General features: G+C 34.6%; 1 protein-coding gene across 2 annotated transcripts in view; it reads right to left on the bottom strand.

Annotated features, from left to right (window-relative positions):
* Window positions 1-27,867, bottom strand: part of Cdep (Chondrocyte-derived ezrin-like domain containing protein) — a 741,059-nt gene that overhangs the window by 36,050 nt on the left and 677,142 nt on the right. For both annotated transcript variants that reach the window (XM_090413128.1, XM_090413137.1), the window contains exons 26-28: window positions 26,969-27,144; window positions 14,886-14,993; window positions 6,059-6,210 (exon numbers count right to left, since the gene is read on the bottom strand). In XM_090413128.1, coding sequence (XP_090269254.1) covers window positions 6,059-6,210; window positions 14,886-14,993; window positions 26,969-27,144 — 436 coding nt within the window. The remainder of the gene's footprint in view (window positions 1-6,058; window positions 6,211-14,885; window positions 14,994-26,968; window positions 27,145-27,867) is intronic.

Genomic DNA, 27,867 nt, shown 5'->3' with positions numbered 1-27,867 from the left:
AGGAGAAAAAGATATCCTTGAAGTATGGAGTAATTACTTTGAAAAACTGCTAAATGAAACAAGCAGTGATGACAGCACAGTGGTAAAAAACACTGACCAGGCATGCAGTCAGGAATACATATCCATACTTGAAGTAGAAAAAGCCATCAAAGGCTTGAAATGTGGAAAGGCAGCAGGAGTAGATGATATTCGACCAGAAATGCTGAAGTATGGTGGTATAAAAGTCTTACAGTGGCTGCACTGCATAGTTCAGAAGGCCTGGACAGAGGGACGAATTCCTGATGATTGGAGTAGAGCTCTCATAGTACCCATATATAAAAAGGGAAATAAAACTGCATGTGAGAATTACAGAGCTATTTCCTTACTGAGTGTTCCTGGCAAGATCTATGCAAGTATACTTGAGAAACGGTTGAGAAGAATTGTGGAAGAAAAGCTTGGTGAAGAACAAGCTGGATTCAGGCCAAATAGAAGATGTCAGGATCAGATCTTCACTTTACGACAAATAGTCGAGAAAGCATGGGAATATAACAAAGATCTGTATTTAAGTTTTGTCGATCTGGAAAAGGCATATGACAAGGTGCCAACAGAGAAGCTATTCAATACGCTGCAGTTATATGGTGTCAATGGGGCATTATATCAAGCAATACTTAGTCTTTATTTGAGTTGTAAGTCAGCAGTTAGAATTGAAGGAAGTACAGGAAGATGGTTTAATGTTAAATCTGGTGTGAGACAAGGATGTACATTATCCCCTCTGTTATTCATTATCTATATGGATCACATTATGAAGGAAAGTGGTATTAAACATGATATCAAAATTGGAGATGTTAATGTCAGCTCTTTGCTTTATGCGGATGATGTTATACTTCTAAATAAATCTGCTACAAGTCTGCAAGATTCTCTGACTAAATTGAATAGCTGTTGTAATAGATATGGTATGAAGGTCAGCAATAAAAAGACAAAGACAATGAAAATAGGCAGAATCATTGAAAATGTCAACTGTGTTGTGAATGGAGAACCTGTGGAACAAGTAAAACATTTCAGCTATTTAGGCACGATTTTTACTGAAGATGGTAAATTAAATATAGAAATAGACAACAGAATCAGCAAAGCTGGTATGGTGGGAAGTCAATTGAATAAATTCATATGGAATAAGAGAGAAATTAGTCGGAACACTAAATTAGCTGTATACAAGACAGTGTTCAAACCAGTTTTAACTTATGGATCTGAGAGCTGGGTCAGAAGTAAAACACTTGGCCAAAGACTAGAGACCACAGATATGAGAGTCCTGAGAAAGATTATAGGCGTGAGCAGATGGCATCAATGGCAATATCATGTTAAAAATGAGGATGTTAGGAAAATACTTAACTTTGTCAGCATCCAGGAATGCGTTAGCAGAGCTAATCTCAGGTGGTATGGTCACTTAAACAGAATGGGCGAAGAAAGATTAGCAAAACAAGTGTTCTCTGCCAGGTTGGCAGCAAAACGACCCAGAGGAAGACCAAGATATAGGTGGATTGATACGGTACAAAGTGCTTTAAACGATAGAAATATAAGATCTGATAATGTTGGAGTCTTGACAAGTAACAGACTGATTTGGAAGAAAATTGTAGATAGGAAATTAATAATAATGTAATTTTTTTCATGTAGTACTATCATATCTTGTACACCCCTTGAGGGTACATGGCAGGAATTTGATGATGATATGTAGGATACTAACAAAGCATTGTTTAGCATTGATACTTGTTTTAAAAATGTACTTTTTTTTTTGTTCTTTCAATTTCAAACTGTGAAATTGAAAGAACTGTGAAATTTTGAAACCACTGTTCTAAGGAATTAATTGCACCCTCAGCACATCTGTAACATGAGTCTTGCAACAGGGCAAATCCCAAAGGAGTGCAAAGTGAGAAAAATTGTTCCACTTCACAAAGGAGTGGAGTGGGGAATAAGACTAAGGCTACAAATTATAGGTAAATCTGTGTGTCTGGAGTGGTTAAGGAGGTTAGTAAAAACTAAGATTCAGAATTGGGTTGATAATAGCAATATTCTATGATTAGCATGAGACTGTTAGGGGGATTCATGTTTTAGCAGTCTGTTTATGTACTATAACAAGGTGTCAAATTCACTGGTAAGGAAGATGTATATACAGTGGTATACTTGGATTTTTCAAAAGCCTTTGATAGACAACAGAACAAGCTCGTAACTAAACTGAAACAGATGGCAGTGGATAAGAGACTAGTGAGCTGGATAGGTAATTGGCTGTTAGAGATATCAGTGAGTTGTGTATGATTTTGAGTGGTATCCAAAAGAGGAAGGTCACTAGCAAAGTACCAAACGAATTTATCTTGGGGCCATTATTGCTTAACTTGTATGTTAATGATATTGGGACTGGCTTAACTGGATATATGCAGTTGTTTGAAGAGTATGCAAAATTGGAAAGAATTATGAAGAGCAGAGCAGATGTTTTGGCCTTTTCAGGAGGATCTCAATAGACTATGTGAGTGGAGCTATCAATTTAATGTTGCAAGGTTTTGAAATTTGGTAAGCAAGATTGGAGGGAGAAATTTTGAAGGAGGTACAAAAGGGATGAGAGATCTGGGAGTGATGGTTGATAGAGGCTTGAAGTTTAGGGATCATCACGTTGCTAAAATTGGTCATCATAATGAATGATGGCGATAATGACGAGGACCTTGACATGTAGAAGCAAAGAGATCATGGTTCCCTTATATAAGACCCTGATTAGGCTGCATATTTACTATTGTTTTGCAGATTTGGTTATCTAATTTTGAAAGGGATGAGGATATATTAGAGGATCCAGAGAAGGTTCACTGTCAATTTCCTCGTAATCCCACATTCCATGGAATGTGGGATTATGAGGGCAGATTGAGGGAATGCACTTGCAGAGTCTTGTGAAAAGAAGATGAGTGGATATGTTGAGATGTATAAGTTGGTAAGGAGTTGTCAGCAGATTAATGTGGAGGAGATTTTTAAAAGAGTAAACAAAAAGAAGTGGAAGCTGTACAAGAGGGTGTGAGTGAGTGGAATGCACAGTGTCCGAGAGCATGGCAAGTAGAGAAACTGTTAATCTCCTGCAATGAGTTTTTACTCCATGGATGCTTGATGATAATAATAATAACAGTAAAACTCTTAATTTACCACCTTTCTAAGTTGGTAAATGTTGCTTATGGGTAGATGATCTTTCAATAAAGATGATGCAGCAAGTCTAATTTAGCAAGTTCAAGGAATTTGTGCTTTTTCCTGATGATTTGTTAGCTAATTAGACAGTGAAACATATCAAAGTTCATCTAACCATTGTACTAAAATCTACCTCCCTTACACCACAATAATGTGGTGTAAGGGATGTAGATTTATTTATTATTTTTGTGACTAAGAGATGTGACTAGAGATGCTGAAATGCAAGGTCTCACTTTCCAACATGCAGATTTTTTTTTTTAAAGCGAGTGTAGAGATAATCCTGTCTTTCCTAAAAATAAAGGAGAATGTTAATTTTTAAAAAGCTACGATAATTTATGAAAGAGCCAGTTTTGCTTTATTACAGCTTAAAATACAAATTATCAGATTAGAACTTTTCACTCTACAGAGTGAAAAGCTTATTATTATTTGCATGATGTTTTAGCCAGTTCATTAGTCCTGGAATGCCATATGCTGTATGCATTCTTTATATAAACTCAAAGTATATAAACTTTATATAAACTCAAAGTATATAAACTTTATATAAACTCAAAGTTAGACCAGGAAACTTATTCCGAGAACTAAGATATTTGTTCAAGAAATTTAATCACTTATACCATATCATATATGGAAATACAAAGTCTCTGCCAGTAAAGTAATTATAAATCTTTCTAATTATAAGCTAAACCAAACAGCATCTTCACAATTTTGAACAAAGATCTTGATTTTTCATTCATCCTGCATCACATTCTCAGGGTTGGCATAATAGCTAGTGTTGATAAAAGCCAATAGGTTTTTATCTCACTGATCCTCTTTAATGAAAGCTCATTTATCCAAAAGCAGCATTACTGCCTTAAAAAGGAATGCTTTAAGAGATTTACATAACAATCATGACATCATCATTTATCTCACTGCATCCTCTTTAATGAAAGCTCATTTATCCAAAAGCAGCATTACTGCCTTATAAAGGAATGCTTTAAGAGATTTACATAACAATCATGACATCATTATCTGCAAGTCTTTGAGAAATAATTTGATCGTTACCAAAGCAAAGAAAAGGCTGTAGTTGTTCCAGATAAACAAGAATACTGTAAGAAGATTACATTAATGCTTTGAGACTATTCTATTTATTGGCTTCCCTCGTTTGATCCAAATGGTAGCCAGATCAATAGGCTTAAATAATCTCATTGATAGTGTTTCGGATTGAATGAAGAATTAAGGAAAAAATTTAAGACTTCCCATGAACATCCTTCAAGATTATGTGGTTTGCCTAAGATTTTTGAACCTAGTGCTCAATAAAGCCTGTTGTTGATTGCATCAATTATCCTACTTACATGTTATCAAAATATTTATCCAATTTACTGGCTACTTCCACAAGAAATTCTTCAACTTATATTAAAAAAACTTTGGACTTTAAAAATCACTCTAGCAAGATATTTCTATCTGATATTGTCAAACTTTCTGATTTTGTAATTCACTTTGAATATTTCACCTTTCAAAACAAACTATATCAACAGACTGAAGGGGTAGTGATAAGAAGGTCCTCTTTTCTCCAACTTTTGCCAACTATTTTATGGAACACTGAAAGACATCTCCTTGACAATCTTTTGCTCAGAGCTACACACTAGTACAGGTATGCTAACAATGTTTTTGCAATTTGGAATGGTTCTTCTGATTTACAACATCTGATATCCAAAATAAATGCACTTCATTCCAGAATTCACTCTTTAGAAAACAACACAGTTTTTTTGGATCTGTTAATCCTTTGTCAGCCTCACGGCAATGACAATTCTCAGTATTGCAGAAGAATACTCACACAGACCACTATATTCATGCAGAATTATGCCATCATCCTTCTCAAAAAAAAAAAAAAAAAAACAGTTGGGATTACCAAGATCTTAATATATTGTGCCCGTTCCTTACATTCATCTGATGAACTTCTACAGAAAGAATTGCAACACATTTGGTCAACTTTCTTGTCAAATGTTTCTGTGAAGTCTTCATTGATAAAGCATTCAGCAGCTATAGAATCTATGCCTCTTCTGTTCAAGAGGAAATCATTTATATGCCACACCTTTATGTGACAGGAATTTCTGAACATATTGCAAAAAATTTATAACCATCAACATTTTTGTGGCCTTTTGTCTTGTCAATACCTTTCTCTCATCTCAAGAACAAGCTTACTCTTCTTAGTTTTTTTTTTTTTTTCTGGGTGCTTACCATGCTTATCTTATTATGGACAATCTGGAAGATTTGCTTTTATATGTTGCAAAGAACATAGGTCTTGGATCAAGAACCATGAGCATGAACATTCAGCACTTGCTGATCATGTTATCTCTATCAAACAGAATTCTTTAGAGGAATAAGACTGAACTCCTTCATAAGAGCAGATTTCTATGGAAAATCTTTACAAGGACTCTTGTACAAATGGTACTCTGTTGCTGAAACTTAAATAGATAGTCTAGAGTTGTTTCCTTTATGGGAGACAGTACTTTTTCAACATGCTAATGTTTCCTAATTTTTTTAAATTTTAGTTTGGAAAGTGTTACTATTTTTGTTACTTTACTGTAGCTACTATGGGAGTACTTTTTTTAAAATCTTTCTGTTATTTGTATAATTTACTGTTCCATTTCTGTTACTGAAGATGCCTGTGAAACATGAGCAAAAAAAATTTAATTAAATATCAAGATCTTTATGTGAGTTTTCTGTCTTATTATTATTAGAATGCCAACTCATAGTATTCCAGTTTTAAAACAAGAAGAAGAGCAGTGTTATATAAATTTTCCAATAAGCAAATTGCTTTTCATGCACTACTACAAATGTTAATGCATATAAATAATGTATTTTAACAACAGATATGCATACATACCGACTGTATGTATATTCACTTTCAGCTCTGAAAAAGTAAACATGATTCTTGAATTGCAGTTTGAACACATAATCTTTGTTGATGTTATCATGTTCACTTGGACTGGTAACTGTATATCCTAGAAGAGGTAGGCTGGCTAATGGAAAGTCATCCTAAGGGAGGGAGAAAAATATGAGGTTCTACAATCATCATTAACATGTGCGTGCATGCATGCATGCACGCACACACACACATACATGCAGATGTGAAAGTTTTATTATTTTTTTTAAATTATGGTAACAAAATAAACACACAATACAGCAATTCCTTGATTAATGCATTCTTTAAAACAGGTGTATTAATCGAAAACGCACTAATCAAATATAATAACCTTGGGAAAAAGTATAATTCGTTCCTCAAATTTCTTTTTTGACCCTTAATTTTACTGCTTCTTTCTTCATTTTCAAGATATTCTCAAGAGATTTCACAGAAACAATTTGAGTTTGAAAACAGTCAGCCAAATTGTTTCTGTGAAATCTCTTTTGGCTGATTGTCAGTGGTTAAATTTTCTTCATATTCTTCAGGATCTTCCCACTGTGTATCTAAATTTAGTAGGTTGGAATCATTCAATTTCTCAGAATGAGATTTAATTAACTCTTGGATGTTTTCATTATCAATCTCATCAAAACCCTGTTCACGTCCGATGTTGGCAATTTCCTCAATGACATTATCCATTTTAATTGAAAAACCTCTAAAATCATTTGCACAATGTGGAGGAATGTGCTTCCAAATGGTTCGCATATTACTAGCAGTATTTTCTTTCAACTTTGTGACTTTATAACCAGGCTGAGATTTCTCTGATCTGGTCAGAAATGTCTTGAAAGGCATTTACTTAAAAAAAAAACACGGTTTCATCGACATTCAATATTTGTTGGTCACAATAGCCACTTCTTTCACAGAGATTTTCTTCAAAATCTCTGTATGATTTGCAGCCACCTTCTTATCTGTACTTGCAGCTTTCCTGTGATTCGAATATGTAGGCTTTCTCTTTTTGAAATGCTCACATCACCCAGCATTAGTATGGAATTCTTCTTTTTCATCATTGATAGCCCTTTCTTTCAAGGTTGCAAAGAGACTTAATGCTTTTGATTTAATAAGGTCAGTGCTTAGTGAGATCCATTTTTGGTTACAATTTTCGATCCATGTAGAAAGAAAGCTTTCTAATTCAATCATTAAAATACTTTGATTTCGAGTGGTCTGCATGCATGATGAACTTGAAGCAGCATTATCTTTCTCTTTGTATTTAAGCAGTTTTTTATGCTTAAAGTTGCTCTTATAGTTGATTCACCTATTTTGTGTTCTTGTCCTATCTTTGTTCTAGACTTGCCTTGTTCATTTTTCTTTATTATTTCAAGTTTTTCTTCCAAAGATTACTTTTCAAATCTTTTTCACACTTCCACTTTTTTTGCTTACTAATTCTTTTACTTATGATTCAAGGTTGGGAAGATACTTTAAAATAAACAAACAAAAAGTAAGGAAAAAAATTGCAGAGGAGGCACGAGATATGATTAGCAAAATGCTATGTAATTAGCAGACAACATAAATTTTGGTGGTAAATCTGGAACATAGTGTACATGAAAATGGTATAATATGGTATTAAATAATAACTCTGTAAAATGTTTTAAATTGGTAACTAAATTATTTCATTCTGGTGAGTGATTTTTTAATAGTTAGCCATAAAAAAATATATAGATAGAATTTTTTTTTAAATCTGTAACATTTATTTTTAAGATGTATATAGATGCACTAATTGAATTTTAGAAGCACATTAATTGCATTTAGGTATAGAAAAAAATTGATGCACTAATTGAAAATGCACTAATCAGAGATGCATTAATCGAGGGATTGCTGTAGAGTAATTTTTCAATTAACCATCCTCTGATTGGGTGATATAGGCAAAATGGGAAAAATGACAGTTTTAGATATTTGTGGGTGTTGTACTTCTAAGGCCGGAACAGGCCATGCTAGGCCTAAATCCTCGATATGCATGATGATGATGATGAGATATTTGTGGATGTTAAAAAAAAAGGAATGTTTTGCATCTCTTTATAACTTGTTTTAAAATTCTTTTTTAAAGGTTTTTTCAATTATCCTTCTTCTGATTGGGTGGTATAGGCAAGATGGGAAAAAAAAGAGTTTTAGATATTTGTGGGTGTTAAAAAAAATAAATGTTTGCATTTCTTTATAACTTTTTAAAATTCTTTTTTGTATGACTTCTTTTACTTTAAAAAATGGAACCAATTAATTTTGCATTAAATATAATAATAATGTGTGTGTGTGTGTGTGTGAAAAATGTAAAATATTCACATTTAATTACTTTATGTATTTCAACGTATCCCACACCATCTTTTTTCATGCATTAGGCCTAAATGGCTTCATTCCAGCCAAGCATCTTCACTCCTATAAATCTGAGTTTGTTAATCATAGAGATAACTTGACATATAGGAATGTAAGAAATAATTAATAAACATAAGACAGATTTAACTTATGTATATATTTTATTGGTATAAAATTTTCACCCTGGTATCAAGAGTATCTTCGGTATGACTCAAATTAAACAACAAGAACAGAAACCAGTATATTCAACAATGAAACTAGAAAACTGCATGCGCGTGATGTAGAGCATCATGGTTCTAATTAAAAATAACTTTAACAAGAGATTTAAAAAAATAAAAATTAATTTAAATTAACTCAGGAATTTGTGAAGAACTATTTCCCATAAGAGGAATAAGTCAAATCCATCATTTGTATTTGGATTCGGTCAATGTAGCAAGGGCTCACAATTCTCTTTGTATAGCTGTTTCCAAGAGATTATTACTATTATCTAGAAGCTTAATTTTCTTCCAAATACCTCTGTGTCTGGTGGTGATAGCATTCTCTGCAAATCCCAAATGCTCTGGCTCATGGAATTAAATGTAGTCTAAATGTTCATCACAATGCACAGCTGCACATCTACCTCTTTGGCCAAAATACATCTATCTATATGTTCACTGAACATCCACAGATGCTGTATGGTCACTCCGATGCTCAGTGATGTTCACATCATTCTGATGAAACTGAAGTGCTATAGATCTCACCTTACCAGAACATGCATTGATAGTCAAGCTTTACTATCAACAATGCAGTAACGCTAATGTTGCGCTTCGAGAATTCTGATTTGAAGGATAGGAGGAGAAAAGGTCCAACGACAATAACAAATCTTAGAAAAATGATTTTACAATTTGAATATAGCAGATCTTTAGCAGTGAGGCCAGAACGAGGGTGCAAATGGATTATTCCTCAACAAGTTGGCAAAGGTGCAACTGCAGCCAACTTGTTGAGGAATAATCAAACTGCTGAAACAACTGCTGCCTTATTCATTCCATGGAATACGGAATGAATAACACACAAGACTCCAGCACTGTTGAAAGTTTTTCCACTTGTTTATACTATAAATTAAAGGTGCCAAGAAATTATATTCTTGGTTTAATCCTTTATCCAAGTTTGCAGGTGAAGTAACTTCACAATAGTCATTATACATGTCTGTAAGGATATGTGCTTTGCATTATGGGATACTAAGGCAAGTGATGTGAAATTATTAGCCTCTATATATGAGTTGCCCTGTGGTGAAGTTACTTCACATGCAAACTTTGTTTGCTTACACTTGGATGATAGATTAAACTAAGAATATAATTTCTTGCCATCTTTAATTTATGGTCCAGCAGTGCTGCAATATCAAGACACTGGACATGTCATACTCAAATGTGTGGAAAATCCTGCATCGAATGCTGAGGTTTTCCCTCTACAAGATCTCCCATACTCTCAAGCTCTGCTTCATGGTGATAAGGAAACTCGAATGAAGTTGTCCTGACATTCTTAGCTCGAATGGAGGTGAATGATGCATGGCTGTAGAAGATCTTGTGGATTGGTGAGAGGCACATTTTAATCTGAACAGTAGTGTTAACTCACAAAATTGCTGCATCTGGGGTGCAAATTCCATTAGCCGACACAGTCAAATTATTATATGAAGATTACCCTCCAAATATCGCCAAGATTTTTGAATTTGTTATCCATTCAGGTTATTTTAGTTGGAAAAACAAGTTCTACAAACAAGTTGAGGGTACTGCCATGGGTAGCCCTTTGTCTCCACCTCTGACTAACTATTTTTTGAAACAATTCGAAGAGACTATGTTTTCATCCATTCACCCTCAACCATCTCTTTGGTATCGTTATGTCAAAGATGTTTTTGCCATTTGGTCACATACTGAAGATGAGCTTTCCACTTTTCTACAACAGATAAATAGCCTTCACCCTCGTATCCAATTCACCATGGAAAAGAAAAATTCTGGTACTTTACCATTTTTGGACATCCTGCTTACTCGAACTTCTTCTAGTACCTTATCTACAAGCGTCTTTCGAAAGCCCATTTACTGGCAGATATATTCATAAAAAGTCTGCTCACCACACATCTCAAAAATTTGACATTCTTAAATCTCTAATTAATACAGCACATAAAGTTTGCTCTTCTCCAGAAATCTTACACCAAGAACTTTCCATCATTAAAAAGTTAATGGAATCTAATAATTACCACCCTAATCAAATCCAACAGATAATTGAATCTTATGTTCCAATCCCAAAGGTTTCTTCAACAGTCCGAAGAGTTCCAATCCCTTACATTCCAGGAATCTCAGAACCTATAGGTAGAATTTTAAAAAAAGTACCAATTGATTCCCACATATATTCCTATGAACAAAATTTCTTCCTTATTATGTTATTATTCCTTATTTCTTCCTTATTATGGACAAACTGGCTGTTCTGTGGAAAAAAGAATTAAAGAACATCAATATTATACTGATTACAACAAACCTCAGAAGTCTGGTCTAGCACAACACAGTATTAACACTACCCATAATATCCAGTTGTAAAAAGCTATTCTCCTTCATATTTGAAGCTTTAGATGCAGGTTCAAATATAAATGCCTCTTTAAAGAAAGTTGTAAAGTTATTTTACACTGACCGAATTTAAATCTGAAAACACACCCGAACTCAACATCACCGGAGTTAAAGATCAGTACTATCAACATAAGAAGCCTGAATGGCAAAGAAATGGAGCTAGCTGAGGAATTAAATAAGTACCATATCAACATAATAGGGGTGACAGAAACAAAAAAGACAAAAACTGGTGAGATCTTTCTGAACGATAAATACAAAATGTTATATTCAGGCAATGACAATCAAGGAAAGGAAAGAGTAGCCATAGTATTCAACACTAAATACGAGGCTAATCATCTTGAATGGCAGGCAGTCTCAAGTAGAGTGATGTGGGCAAATATGAGAATGGGGAACTGGACAATGAGACTTATTTGTGCCTATGGTCTCACAGAAGATTCTACTAAGGTAGAAGTGGAGGAATTTCATGCTTTAGAGAAAACCACTGACACAATGAAAAAAGGAAAAATGGTCCTTGTTGGGGATCTAAATAGCAGAGTAGGAAACGATTGTCAAACATACAAAAATATTTTGGGAAAATTTGGAGAAAAGAGCAAAGCTAATAATAATGGCAAATACTTGTTGGATTTCTACTCAGGACATGAACTGGTTATTACTAGCACCATGTTCCAACATAAAAATGTGCACCAATTCACATGGAGAGAAGAGGCAAGGAATGAGAAAAGTCTCATCGACTATGTTATTGTTGATAGTGATGTTTTCTCCCTGGTGCAGGACACCAGAGTGTACAGAGGATTTGAAATTGGAAGTGATCACTATTTAGTCTTGAGCAGGATAAAATTGAATTTCATATTGAAAAGAAGAACATGTGAGAAAGTTTTAAAGCAAATAAAAGTTGAGCAGCTCTTAGATGTGAACTGTAGACTAAAATATACAAACATTATTCAAGAAAAAAATGAAAGAGTTTGAGAAGAGCAACCAAACCTTGGAGATTCAGTGGCAAGCCTTGAAGAAAACACTGATTGATTCAGCCAGAGAGGCATGTGGGGAAGTTGTCTGCAAGGATAGAAAAATCAGAACTCCATGGTGAACACAGGAAGTTAAAGAGGTAGTGAAGGAAAAGAAAAAAGCAGATAAGTTCCTGGCAAATAAGTCAGCTTTTGCTCTTAGAGAATACAGAGACAAATGTAAGAAAGCTAAAGACTGTGTAAAACTAGCTAAACAAAAGTCATGGGAGGACTTTGGCAAGAACATAGAAAATAAATATCAAGAAGGTGGTAAGATATTCTGGAGGTTGTTGAAGAAGCTTAGAAATGGAGGAAAGAGTACTGTAAAAGGAGTTAGAGATGATAAACGTGAAATGAAAACGGGAGAAAAAGATATCCTCGAAGTATGGAGTAATTAATTTGAGAAATTGCTAAATGAAACAAGCAGTGATAGCACAGTGGTAAAAAACACTGACCAGGCATGCAGTCAGGAATACATATCCATACTTGAAGTAGAAAAAGCCATCAAAGGCTTGAAATGTGGAAAGGCAGCAGGAGTGGATGATATTCGACCATAAATGCTGAAGTATGGTGGTATAAAAGTCTTACAGTGGCTGCACTGCATAGTTCAGAAGGCCTGGACAGAGGCACGAATTCCTGATGATTGGAACAGATCTCTAATAGAATCCATATATAAAAAGGGAAATAAAACTGAATGTGAGAATTACAGAGGTATTTCCCTACTAAGTGTTCCTGGCAAGATTTATGCAAGTATACTTGAGAAACAGTTGAGAAGGATTGTGGAAGAAAAGCTTGGTGAAGAACAAGCTGGATTCGGGTCAAATAGAGGCTGTCAGGATCAGATCTTCACTTTACGACAAATTGTTGAGAAATCACGCGAATATAACAAAGATGTGTGTTTAAGTTTTGTAGATCTGGAAAAGGCATATGCCAAGAGTGAGAGAAGCTATTCAGCATTATATGGTGTCAATGAGGCATTATAACAGGCAATACATAGTTTTATTTAAGTTGTAAGTCGGCAGTTAGAATTGAAGGAAGTACAGGAAGATGGTTTAATGTTAAATCTGGTGTGAGACAAGGATGTACATTATCCTGTCTGTTATTCATTATCTATATGGATCATGCATTATGAAGGAAAGTGACATTAAACATGATATCCAAATTGGAGATGTTAATGTCATCTCTTTGCTTTATGCAGACGATGTTATACTTCTAAATAAATCTGCTACAAGACTGCAAGATTCCCTGACTAAAGTGAATAACCGTTGTAATAGATATGGTATGAAGGTCAGCAATAAAATGACAATGAAAATAGGCAGAATCGTTGAAAATGTGAACTGCTTTGTGAATGGAGAATCTGTGGAACAAGTAAAACATTTCATCTAGTTAGGCACGATTTTTAGTGAAGATGGTAAATTAAATACGGAAATAGACAACAGAATCAACAATGCTGGTATGGTAGGAAGTCAACTGAATAAATTTATATGGAATAAGAGAGAAATTAGCCAAAACACTAAATTAGCTGTATATTCAAGCCAATATTAACTTATGGATCTGAGAGCGGGGTCAGAATTAAAACACCTGACCAAAAACTAGAGACTGCAGATATGAGAGTCCTGAGATTAGGGGCATGAACAGATGGCATCCATGGCAATATCATGTTAAAAACGGGGATATTAGAAAAGAACTTGACATTGTCAGCATCCAGGAATGTGTTAGTAGAGCTAATCTCAGGTGGTATGGTCACTTAAACAGAATGGGAGAGGAAAGATTAGCAAAACAAGTGTTCTCTGCCAGGTTGGCAGGAAAACGACCCAGAGGAAAACCAAGATATAGGTGGATTGATACTGTATAAAGTGCCTAGACAATAGAAATATAAGATCTGATAATGTTGGAGTCTTGACAAGTAACAGACTGATTTGGAAGAAAATTGTAGATAGGAAGTTAGTAATGATGTAAATTTTTCATGTAGTATTATCATATCCTGTACACCTCTTGAGGAAACATGGCAGGAATTTGATGATGATGATGATGACGAATTTAAATCGAAATGACTGTCTCTCTCTCTCTCGAAGATCTGGGAGACTTTTATTTTATGTAATCATTAAAAAAAAACAATTATCTTAAATATTAATTATTTATTAATTTCTTTCATTTCCTAGCTCGCGACATTGTTGTCGCAAGCTAGGAAATTAAGTGATTCACCGAATGTTCGTTACTTGTATTCCATTCCTATCTGTTTGTAACATTGAAGTACTATTAGTTTTAGTATGAAATGTACTATTAGTTTTAGTATGAAATATCTGTACCTTATTTATTAATTAAAAGTTGTTACTGTGGGCCTACATGTTCTTTAATAAATGTACTGTTAATTTCAGTATGAAGTATTTGGGCAATTTCATGAAAGTTTATGACTATGTTTATTGTGTGTTTTTTCTAGTTATTCTGTAGCATTCACATAAATATCCTGTAAACACTTCGAGGGAAAGAAAGTATGATGAGTGATGATGACTCATCATCATCATTAAAAAATTTGTTTTAAATAAGCTATTTATTTAAAACAAATGTTTAGGAGGGAAAGAAAGAGGAAAAAATCGTGTCAAACAAACATAGGAACATAATTTCTATTAAGACACAAACACATATACATAATTTACCAAAAAAACCTGCCAAGTTAGAAATACCTTAGAAAATTAAGTTGTGTGTGTGTGTACATGTATGTATGCATACACTAGTTCTCGTTTTTTCTAGTATAACAAGAATATTTTATTAGGATTACTATTATTACAATTTCTGGAACATGAAAAATAAAATGTTTACAGAATTGTAAACAGTTCAAAATTTATATCTCACCTGATAAGATTTGTAGAAAAATAGGCAAAAATTAGTGAACACAACCCATAGCTTTTGCCAGCCACTGCTGTTTTTAAACTTTCGGAGAAGATAACCACTGAGGTAGTGCTATAAAATAAGATGACATTTTCATGTTAACAAATAATAAATATTATTTATTGCATTTACCTACAAAAAATTTTTTCTTGTTAATGTTTCATGATATTTAAGAAAATTTTACCAAATATATTTCTTTGTACATAAAAAGTACTAAAAAATTATAAAAAAGATCATGCTGAATGCAAAGTTTCTTTTACTTTCAGATACAGCAGCTCTTTTCTGTGATTTATGCATTTGATTTCAATGTCTCTTTCAAAAAAGTAGCATAATTGGCTATTAATGAATATAAATATAGATCAATGTAAATATATTCAGATATATAACACATTTATTACAAAGAAAGATCATATCCAAATTTAAGATATAATGGCTGAGTTGGGTATAAGAAAGAAAGAAAGAAATCTCTTTCCTCCATACATATCCAACTCATCTATGACCATGTTAGAAAAGAGAAAAGGAGGAGATAATTAGGAGAGTGGTAGATACAATGGTAACAGGTAATTGTCAAAGAGAAAGATCAAGAATTAGATTATGAGGATCTGTTAAGGAATATATGAATGAATGAATTTAATCCTGGGATCTGCCACTTGAACATAGTTCAAGTGGCAGATCCCAGGATTAAATTGCTAGAAAGAAGACCATATTTATTAAATATATTAATTATCACACCAAGATATTTGATGAAATGAAAAAGTGCAAAATACTAATATGTCATTGAATGTTTGATGCTTTCATAAAACATTAAAAATTATATATATATATATATAATTATATATAATTAATTTTTTAACTTGGGGATACTGTATATTAGGGTTACCAAGTAATTTTATAAGCTTGGTTATTTAACTCCTAATCCCAAGTAAGCAAACAATTAAGTTTGCACCTGAAACATAGTTCAAGTCGATGGTACAACACCAAGGCAACTCATTGTAAAGGTGGATAAAGCACATCTCACTAAAAGATGTATACTGCAATACATTATGGGTGGGGTCACTACCCGGATGGTTTCAACCTTTTTTGAGGTCTCCTCAGTGAGTACCTAGACCCTAAATACCAAGGTTTTTAGTAATACAGAGCATTATCAACTTTACCTATACAAGTTGCTGCAAGGTGTTTTTATTTTTAATAAGAATCTCTGGCGGAGATAATACAGATGTAATTAATTTTTTAACTTGGGGATACTGTATATTAAGGTTACCAAGTAATTTTATAAGCTTGGTTATTAACTCCTAATCCAAGTTAAAAAATTAATTACATCTATATCTCCTCCAGAGATTCTTATTAAAAATAAAAACACCTTGCAGCAACTTGTATAGGTAAAGTTGATAAGGCTCTGTATTACTAAAACCTTGGTATTTAGGATCTAGCTACTCACTGAGGAGACCTCAAAAAAGGTTGAAACTGGTCTGGGTAGTGACCCCACCCATAATGTATTGCAGTATACATCTTTTAGTGAGATGTGCTTTACATTATGGGAAAATACTAAGAATAGTGATCAGAGCTTTACTCACCTTTACAATGAGTTGCCCTGGTGTTGTACCATCTTTAGACTTGAACTATGTTTCAGGCGCAAACTTAAATGTTTGCTTACTTGGGATTAGGAGCTAAATAACCAAGCTTATAAAATTACTTGGTAACCCTAATATATATAGTAATCTACCATTAAACCAACACAATGGGAAAGCAATTTGCCATTCTGAAAATTGAAGGATTGGATAACTGAAGTACAATTACATGGTTCTGTACCAGAAGTCAGTTGACATGCAAGGATCAATTCACTGAAAGTTTGTTGTTTTAAAGGTTAGATAAATGGCACAGTGTACACACACACACACACACACACAGAATAATTTTGAATGAATTACTTTTGATGTCTTGTCATTTTAATATGTGAATAAGAATATGCTGAAAGGTTTGTTACAACCTATGAATAAACAAGACTGTAGATTATAAAAATCTACAGTCCTGTTTATCGTTACTCTTAGAGAGGAAGATTCCGTGGGTCGAATATGCCTTCCATATTTTTGGGATTTTTAGACCATCATTATTGTTCAGATTAGGATTGTTTGATAATAATCTCACAGGCTTCCTTAAATTTGTGTTCATATATGCAAATTTAATATAATATTTAATATAATTTTATTTGATTTTGAACAATAATGATGGTATAAAAATCCCAAACATATGGAAGGCACATATTCGCCCCACGGAACCTTCCTCTCTAAGAGTAACGATAAACATGACTGTAGATAATCCAGGATCCTAAATCAAAAATGACAATTGTAATGCTAAAAATAGGACATCATTGTTACTGAAAGAAAACTATCTATAAGAAAAAATGTTTGCTCATGTTATCATGAACAGAATTTAGCTCAATGTAGTTTCTAAATAATTAATTAATTTGTAATTTTTTTTTTCACTAGAGGTCATGCCAGTAGAATAACCTGTGATCAAATCATTGTTTCTCTAGCTTTCTGTGTAATGTAACTCAGCTTGTCCTGTATATTTGTATATGCTTCAGATGATGATCTTAATATGAGGATCGAAATGTTGGGAAATTAAAAGAGTTATTTATAACACGGTTGTAAAGTCCATAATTTCTAAAATGAGTAAAATATATTTCCTAAATGTTCTGTTTAATTTTTAGTATGTCTTTGCCTTATATTTGTATTCCTGAACAGAAATAACAGTCTTTTCTTGTTCTTACCAATGTAATTTTTAAATTATGTGAATCTTATCCATGCATGATTGTACACTTTGGATGGGATAAGGGTTAGATAATCTAGAAACCCTGCTCCAGAAAACAAGCATGGATCTTTTCCGAGCCACAAGGCTTCCAATGAGCAGAATGGTAGTTGCACACTTTAGCAGGCAAATGAAATTTATCTACCACCTAAAGGTATTCTGCAAACATCCATACCATAATATGAATTTGCAACAGATTAGTGGGAAGCAGGAATGCTATCTACTTTGTCAAACAGACTGACAATAATATTAATTATTAACATTATTAACATCAGTGTGTTAATAATTATTATTAACACACACACCATGCTAATCGAACTGTGCTTTAAACTCATTCAACATGTCTGCATTTAACACAATGTCAGGCAATGCAGTCTACTCACTGACCATTCTCCATGTAAAGAGCCTGTTTCTCATTCCCTTTTCACACCTGCCTTATACAATTTCTAGGACTAGCCGTTTATTCTATCCCACCCCTCCCATTCAACGAGAAATTTCTTCCATTACTATTACCAACCCTTTATCAAATTATGTACCTTAATCTGTCTTCATACACCACATTCCAAACACTAGTTACCACCTTGGTCAATCTTCTCTGGACCCTTTCTAATATATCCTCATCACCGTGAAAAATAGGTGATCAAATCATGCACAATAATCCATGTGGGGCCTGATCTGATATATATGACAGCCAGTTACTTATCCTACTCAATAATCTAGTATTCAATCCCATCTGTTTCAATTTAGTTACCAACTTCTATGGAAATCTATCAAAGGTTTTGGCAAAATCTAGGTATACCACTGTATATGCATCTCTTTTGTGCAGTGCATTCATCACTTTCTTAGTACATAAATACATATTAAAACATGATCTCCCTTTAACAAATCCATGCCAGCAGTCACAGAGAATACTGCTGTCATCAATCCACTTCTATCTCTCACCAACTTGTCCAACACCTAAACTACATCTCCAGATATACAAATTAGCCTATAATTTGTAGTGCCAGCCTTATGACCACCTTTGCAAAATGGAATAATTTTACCTTAATTTCAATCCTGTGGAACTTGTGCTACTGCAAGATCCTTGTTCATCAGGTATGCCACCTGACTAACTTCCTAGAATGTTCCCTTAAGAGAAGTGGTGATATGTCATCAAGTCTTATTGAAATCAAGCTTATTTACCATCTTATATACCTCTTGCTTGCTTACCTGTAATTCATCTTCTACCATTTCTTTTACAGTTGAGCTATGATTTCACACTAGTGAGGATGAAATACCCTGATGAATTGCTCACTGAATATCACAACTATGTCCTCTGAATAGAAGGTGAGTTTTAGACCAGAGAATGTTGTGGTCTGCATCTATTTCGTGCTCCAATCCAAATTTATCGAATTTGTTGTGAAGAATATAGGACTGATGTTCCTGTATTCTTTTTTCTATTGAAAGTCCAGTTTGTCCAAAGTAGGAAAGCTGGCAATCACATGGAACTTGATGTACACCAGGAACAGACAGTTTATCTTTAGATGATAGGAAATATGTGGACAATTCATTAATGGGAATATAAGTAGCTACTAAATCATATTTCCTCAGAATTCTTCAAAATAGGCTCTGAAATGCCAGAGATGTATGGGATTGGAACTCGATAGATTGATTGTTTGTTATTTTGGCTGGGTTTGTAGGAGTCAAAAAGATGTTGTGTAGTATTTTTTTTGAGAATCCATTTAGTTTCATATACTGTTTGATAATAGACAGTTCTTCCTGTAACTGATTGGGAGTAGAACAATTACTTCTAGCTCATTGAAACTAAATAGCTTCTCTGAAAAAACTACACAACATCTCGATTCCTACAAACCCAAGCAAAATATTTTATTATTTTAATAATAATAATAAAAAAAAAATAATGGGGTTCTAAAGGATGAAAGCGATATATCTGAGAGGAGACCTCCACAAAGCCTTTAAAGGAATGCGGAGAACCAATCAGGGCTTCTGACATAATGTCCAATCCTCACCTTCTTGTGGTACACCCTGTTCGGTAATTACCTGGATATTGAACGAACGAGGATGGGCTGGCAATTTGGGATTTAGCCGACCAAATTGTATTCTTATTGGCTTAAACCAAAATAAAAAATGATGGTACAACATGACAGAATTTCATGTCAGCTGGGGTGTTGCCCAGTTAAACAAGTTCCCCGTTGTTTTTGCCAGGGAACCAGGTCAAATAGAGAAAAGTCAGCTACTGGAATAAATCTTAAAACTCACCCCTATTTAACATCACCAGAGTTCAAGATCATTACTATCAACATAAGAAATGGAGCTAGCTGAGGAATTGGATATACCAGATCGACATAATAGGGGTGACTGAAACAAAAAAGGCAAAAACAGGTGAGATCTTTCTGAGCAATAAATACAAAATGTTATATTCAGGCAATGACAATCAAGGTAGTAGCCATAACACTAAATACAAGGCTAATCTTCTTGAATAGCAGGCTGTCTCAAGTAGAGTGATGTCAGCAAATATGAGAATGGGGAACTGGACAATGAGACATATTTGTGCCTATGGTCCCACAGAAGTTTCTACTAAGGTAGAAATGAATGAATTTTTTTAGGATTTAGAGAAAGCAACTGACACAATGAAATAATAAATTTAGTTTAATCCTTTATCCAAGGGTGAGCAAACAAAGTTTGCGCCTGAAGTATCTTCAGGACTGGGGTAAGGTGGTACAACACCAGGGCAACTCGTTGCAAAGGTGGAGCAAGCTACCAACACTCCTGTCTCAGTATCTCCTATAATGCAAAACACATCTCCTTGCGGATATGTCTAATGTTATGCATTAAGGGAAGGGCCACTACCCACACTAGTTTCGACCTTTATTGAGGTCTCTTCAGTGGTAGCCAGGCAATGAAAAAGGAAAAGTTGGTCCTTGTTGGGGATCTAAATAGCAGAGTAGGAAATGATTGTGAGACATACAAAAATAACTTTTAGAAAATTTGGAGAAAAGAGCAAATCTAATAATAATGGCAAATATCTGTTGGATTTCTGCTCAGGACATGGACTGGTTATTACTAACACCATGTTCCAACATAAAAATGTGCACAAATTCACATGGAGAGAAGAGGCAAGGAATAAGAAAAGTCTCATTGACTATGTTATTGTTGATAGTGATGTTTTCTCCCTGGTGCAGGACACCAGAGTGTACAGAGGATTTGAAATTGGAAGTGATCACCATTTCATCTTGAGCAGGATAAAATTTAATTTCATATTGAAAAGAAGAACATGTAAGAAAGTTTTAAAGCGAATAAAAGTTATTCTCTGATGTGAGAATAATCAGCCAGAGAGGCATGTGGCAAGGTTGTCCTGCAAGGATAGAAAAATTAGAACTCCATGGTGGACACGGGAAGTTAAAGAGGCACTGAAGGAAAAGAAGAAAGCATATCAAAAGTTCCTGGCAATTAAGTCAGCTTATGCTCTTAGAGAATACAGAGACAAATGTAAGAAAGCTAAAGACTGTGTAAATCTAGCTAAACAAAAGTCATGAGAGGGCTTTGGTAAGAACATAGAAAATAAATATCAAGAAGGTGGCAAGATATTCTGGAGGTTGCTGAAGAAGCTCAGAAATGGAAGAAAGAGTGCAGTAAAAGGAATTAGAGGAGAAAAAGATATCCTTGAAATATGGAGTAATTACTTAGAAAAATTGCTAAATGAAACAATCAGTGACAGCATAGTGGTAGAAAACACCAGGCATGAAATGTGGAAAGGCAGCTGGAGGTAGATGATATTCGACCTTAAATGATCAAGTATGGAGGTATAAAAGTCTTACAGTGACTGCACTGCATAGTTCAGAATGTCTGGACAGAGGGATAAATTCCAGATGATTTGAGTAGAGCTCACCTAGTACCAATATATAAAGAGGGAAATAAAACTGAAGGTGAGAATTACACAAGTATATTTGAAATATGGTTGAGAAGGATTGTGGAAGGGAAGCTTGGTGAAGAACAAGCTGGATTTGGGCCAAATAGAGGCTGTGAGGATCAGATTTTCACTTTACGACAGATAGTTTTGAAATCATGGGAATAGATCTGTATTCAATTTTGTAGAGATCTGGAAAAGGCATATGACAAGATGCCAAGAGCGAGAGAGAAGCAATTCAAAACGCTACAGTTATATGGTGTCAATGGGGTATTATATCAAGCAACTTAGTCTTTATTTGAGTTGTAAGGGAGCATTTAGAATTGAAGGAAGTACAGGAAGATGGTTTAATGTTAAATCTGGTGTGAGACAAGGATGTACATTATCCCCTCTGTTATTCATTATCTATATGGATCACATTATGAAGGAAAGTGGTATTAAACATGATATCAAAATTGGAAATGTTAATGTGAGCTCTTTGCTTTATGCAGATGATGTTATACTTCTAAATAAATCCGCTACAAGTCTGCAAGATTCTCTGACTAAATTGAATAACTGTTGTAATAGATATGGTATGAAGGTCAGCATTAAAAAGACAAAGATAATGAAATTAGGCAAAAACACTGAAAATATCAACTGCATTGTTAATGGAGAACATACGGAACTGATAACTGTTGCTATCGCTGTGCCACTGTATACTATGGCTATCTATTTATGCTGTATTATTAATTTCTTATTCTTGGTTCTATCTCTTACTCTACCTTCCGTGACACTATATTCTTATAATTGACTTATATTCAGTCTTTTCCGGAACCTTGGGTTAAGGATTGAAATCACCATACCTTCCCACGCAAACTCTGGATGTAAGTTTTGGAACCCCAGATATTTCCTTGTGACTCTCTTGATCTAAAATTTCGTCAAGATTGGCAACGCATTGGGCCTGGCTCGGCTGCTGCCTCCTTAGTTAATCGCTTCTGGTAACCATCATTTTTGATCTGGACGATTTGCTGTGATCGACCTTCACCTCATTACCTCCTTTCGACTTCTCTCTGTTCTAGCCACAACTGTTGACCTTGATGGCCTTATATTCAGTCTTTTCCAGAACCTTGGGTTAAGGATTGAAATCACCGTACCTTCCCACACAAACTCTGGATGTAAGTTTTGGAACCTCAGATATTTCCTCGTGACTCTCTTGATCTAAAATTTCTGCCGACTTCTCTTTTCTCCCCTTTCATATGTCTTTAATCCATTTTACCGGACTGTGGAACTATGTTTGAATCTTGCCACCCCTTTCTCCACTGACCTTGAGGGTCGTCTAAGACTGAACGTGTAAACAAAAGGGTTCTCTTACACTTTAATCAGAGCACTGACACCAAATAACCTTCTGATGGCAAAGGCATTGCCCCTGGCTTTACCACTTTGAAATTCCTTGTTTGTGCAAGCTAGCAAGCTAATTCCCTTTGGGCTTTATATATTGGCTTTTAGTATTCTATTTACAATAACAAAGTTTATTTTTACAAGCTTTTCTAGATGTGACCTCTGTAAAAGTCGATGCAATAAAAAATATAAAAATTTACTCTGCATCGAATTTTACAGAACAAGTAAAACATTTCAGCTACTTAGTCACGATTTTTAGTGAAGATGCTAAATTAAATATGGATATAGACAACAGAATCAACAATGCTGGTATGGTAGGAAGTCAACCGAATAAATTATATGGAATAAGAGAGAAATTAGCTAAAACACCAAATTAGCTGTATACAAGACAGTATTCAAGCCAATATTAACTTATGGATCTGAGAGCTGGGTCAGAATTAAAACACCTGACCAAAAACTAGAGCCTGCAGATATGAGAGTCCTGAGATTAGAGGCATGAACAGATGGCATCAATGGCAATATCATGTTAAAAATGCTAATCTCAGGTGGTATGGTCACTTAAACAGAATGGGAGAGGAAAGATTAGCAAAACAAGTGCTCTCTGCCAGGTTGGCAGGAAAACGACCCAGAGGAAAACCAAGATATAGGTGGATTGATACTGTATAAAGTGCCTAGATAATAAGAAATATAAGATCTGATAATGTTGTAGTCTTGACAAGTAACAGACTGATTTGAAGGAAAATTGTAGATAGGAAGTTAGTAATGATGTAATTTTTCATGTAATACTATCATATCCTGTACACCCCTTGAGGATATATATCAGGAATTTGATGTTGATGATGATGATAATAAAAATAATAATTTTTTTTGTCTTTTTGCTGAAAAAATACAGGATACAGGAAGCAACATTATGATAGGAGGCAATGTGCCTTGGATACATATGTAGGATGTGAAGGAAAAGAGATGCTAAGTCAGCATTATCTTTGGATAGTGTAACAGTGGTGTCATCAGGATGAGAGATTGGCAAAAGCGTAGGTGAACAGAAGGTGCATCCAATGGCTTTAGCAAGGGACAAGAAGGCATGGCTTCCATTTGGAGAGGAGGCAAGTCTTCATCTGTTGGCCTTTATGAAATTATATTTAGATCTGCTGATGAATATTTTGCATTTGTGGCATGTTTCAGCATAGACTGAGTACAAAACTGGAGTGATTAATGTGAGCCATCTGCAGTAAGCTTAATTTTTCCCTTCAGCTGCTTTGTTGCAATTCTGTTTATTTATTACCTGTCTTATTTGGCCTTTTGACCTTCGGAATGTAAATCCTCATTCCATGATATAGCTTCAAGCTGTTTACTAAGCTTTTTGGAATCACTGGCCTTGTAGTTCCACATATATACTTTTATCACACGTACTGATGGAATATAAGAATGTGTGCTAAAAGAGTGTTCAGCTGGACTGGCTATTCCTTTGACCAGGCTGTTTAACGAGTCTTAGAACAGAGAAGATTCCACAGGAATGGAAAGAATGTATGGTAATTCCATTGCACAAGGGTGGTGCAAAGACTGATGTATCCAACTATTGACCAATTAATATCTCAGGAGTGGTGGTGAAGATTTTGGAAAAGTTGGTTAGGGCTCACATTCAGAAATGGATTGACAGAGAATCTCTACTTTGCAATGAGCAGCATGGGTTTACTAAGGGAAGATCATGTTTTAGCAACTTGTTCACATTTTATAACAATGTTATCATTGAACTAGACAGGGGGGAATGAATACACCATTCTTCTTGACTAGTTCAATGTCAAATCCTTCCCAATATCATTAATGTACAGATTGAATAACAGTGGACAAGCACTGATCCTTGTGGTACACTACTTGTTACCTTAAATCTTGCAGACTCAGATCTCCCGTATACCACATTTTGATATCTGGCGTCAGCCATCTTCTTGTCCAAAAGTATCATGGTGTATATGATACTTTTGGATTTTGCTAAGGTTTTTGAAAAAATACAGAATGGTAGATTGTTGCATAAATTGGAGAATATGGGTTTGGATTATAGAATATTAGGGTAGATAAGAAGATGGCTGATGGACAGGTATCAAAAAGTGGTATACGGGAGATCTGAGTCTGCAAGATTTAAGGTAACAAGTAGTGTACCACAAGGATCAGTGCTTGTTGACTGTTATTCAATCTGTACATTAATGATATTGGGAAGGATTTGCAAAATGACATGCAGCTATTTGCTGATGATGCAAAGATAGGTAGAGTAATCAGGAATGCTGTTGATATGCAGTACTTCCAGAATGATTTGAATAGGCTGGAATTGTGGGTATGGGAAAATGGATGCCAGTTTAATGTCTACAAATGTAAAGTCATTCAGTTTGGCATGATTAGATATCCAATGTCATATTATATTGGTGGGATTATGCTAGAAGAAACTGATCAGGCTAAGGATCTTGGAGTGTTAGTAGATAGAAAGTTGAAATTTAGGGTCGATGTAGCAAAGACTGCAAATATGATGGTGGTCTGAAAAGTTCTATCTATGCACAAATAAATATCACCTATGCATCATATTTAAACCACATATCAAATTAGCAACTCTCATCCACTCACCTAAGGACAAGCTCTCTTCTTTATCATATCCTGGAGTATATGAATTGCCCTGTTCTTGTGAACTTTCCACTGATCACTCTAGTTTCCTGATGATAACAGTGTATATGCATACATGTGTGTGTGTGTGTGTGTGTGGAGGGGGGATAATTTTTGTATAATTCATTTGTAGATCCACCTTCAACCAATGCTTCTAACATTGATGGCATTTATCTTCAGTTCTAGTGAGATTTGTTTTTCACTTTTCACCGATCATCATAGTTTCCTGATGAAAACAGTGTATGAATGATATTTTATTTTATTATTTTTTTTTTGGGGGGGGGGGGACAAATCTTGTTTGATCAGACAATAGAGGTGGCATGATATGACATTTCATCATGATGTATGTCATCCCCCCCACACACACACATCTGTCAGCAATGGGAAAAGAATTTTGCTTTTTATAATTAATGAATTAAAAAACATTGATTTGAAAACCAACAATATGACATACAAATGCTTTATAATATTGTATTATGGAAATTTTAATTGTTCAGTCGGATTATTTTTTTTTGTATTCAGAAAGAAGCATTCTAAGAGATACCAAATTTTTGGCTAGGAGATACAGACCACCCACAGTATGCAACATTTACTGGGGGGGGAGAAACAATTCTGTCTATTTTTACTATGAGGTTTTTTAAATGGTTCCATTCTCTTAGTTCACTGTGGTCTCCAGTCAATTGCAGGAATGACTGGAGAATGATCCCAAGCACAGAAGGCTAACTCAAGGCAGTTAACTCAGATAAGGCTAACCACCCTGGGTATCAGTCATCTTTGCACTTAATTTCAATTGGTGTTTTTGTTTGTTCAGCTACTTGATATTGGTGAAAAAAAAATAAAAAATAATAGCCTTTGGCTACTTGATGATATAAAAAAGCTGAGGCCTTTTTTCCTATCTTGCATGCTATTCACCTGTCTTTTCTTTCTCCTTTTATTATCCAACTCTCTTGCACTCCTATACTAATTACTCTAACTCCATGATGAATACCCCTTTACTTTTACACCTCAGTAGAGGTTGAAACCGGTCTGGGTAGCGACTCTTCCAATAATGCACAGCATTTTATACGTCCAAAAGGAAGGGTGCTTTGCAGTAAGCAATACTAAGGCAATTAATGTAAAGTCATTGGCCTCTATATACCAGTAGCCTACTCGTGCAGATACTTCACGTGCAAACTTTGTTTGCTTATACTCAAATAAAGGATTAAACAAAAATATAATTTCTTGGTAAATTTAATTTAATTTCTAACCAAGTGAAAAAAATTTTCTACATGAGTGTTTTTCTAATAGTTTAAGAATAAAAAGTAATCACCAGCATTGATCGGCTATAGTCATTCTTTCCTACGCTAGTATTACGGTGCCAACACACATGAACAGTGGTATTAGATCGATACTGTTGATGCTTGTCAGTTGATCCTGTACCACTACTTAGCTGCTCTGTTGTAGAATAGCTGCCATCAGCCTTTTCAACAAGTTCATCTGATGAACCTAATAAAAAAATACAAAAATGATATTTTATTGAATATCATAAAACACATCTGTTGTGAATAAAACTTAAGTTCTGATAACTTCTGCACAGCTATATGATAGGAGCTAGTATAAAACAGCAATTTTTTTAAATAAAAGTCCAGAGGTATGATCACTCATTTAAGAGGGTAGCAGAAAGCTGCAGGATTCATATACAAAAGGTGATATGATTAAAACAAAAATTATATCAATGTATAGTGGGCGTGATGACCATATGCAGTGCTGAATTAGGTGAAGTTTTAAATCGAAGATGCATCAACATCTGTTGTATTCAAGAGACAAAATGGAAGGAGTTTAAATCAAGGAATATTGGAAATGGATGCAAACTCATCTACCATGGCAAGGTAGCAAATTGTAATGGAGTCAGTGCAGTGTCCAACAGTGAATTTCAGGAGCATATTATGGAAGTTACTTGAATAAGCAATTGCACAATCACTATTCATTAGCACTAGATATGTGACCATACATGAATGTCATCACTGCTTATGCCCCACAAACCATCTGCAGTGACCTAGAAAAACAGTTATTCTGGAATGATCTTGATGACTGTCAGCAGTCTATACCATCAAATGAGATAAAATAAACAAGGAGGTCTAGAAAGTTCTGATGAACACCTAGAACAAAAATGATATTAAATCAACTGATATAACCACAAGAAAGAACATATCAGAATATAAGTTACCT

This window comes from Typopeltis vanoorti, chromosome 2 (genome assembly GCF_054136105.1).
Source record: "Typopeltis vanoorti isolate ZY-2024b chromosome 2, IOZ_Tvanoo_1.0, whole genome shotgun sequence".
Classification (NCBI taxonomy): Eukaryota; Metazoa; Arthropoda; class Arachnida; order Uropygi; family Thelyphonidae; genus Typopeltis; species Typopeltis vanoorti.
Note: the sequence above shows the minus strand (reverse complement) of the source record. Positions and strands in the feature narration are given on the sequence as shown.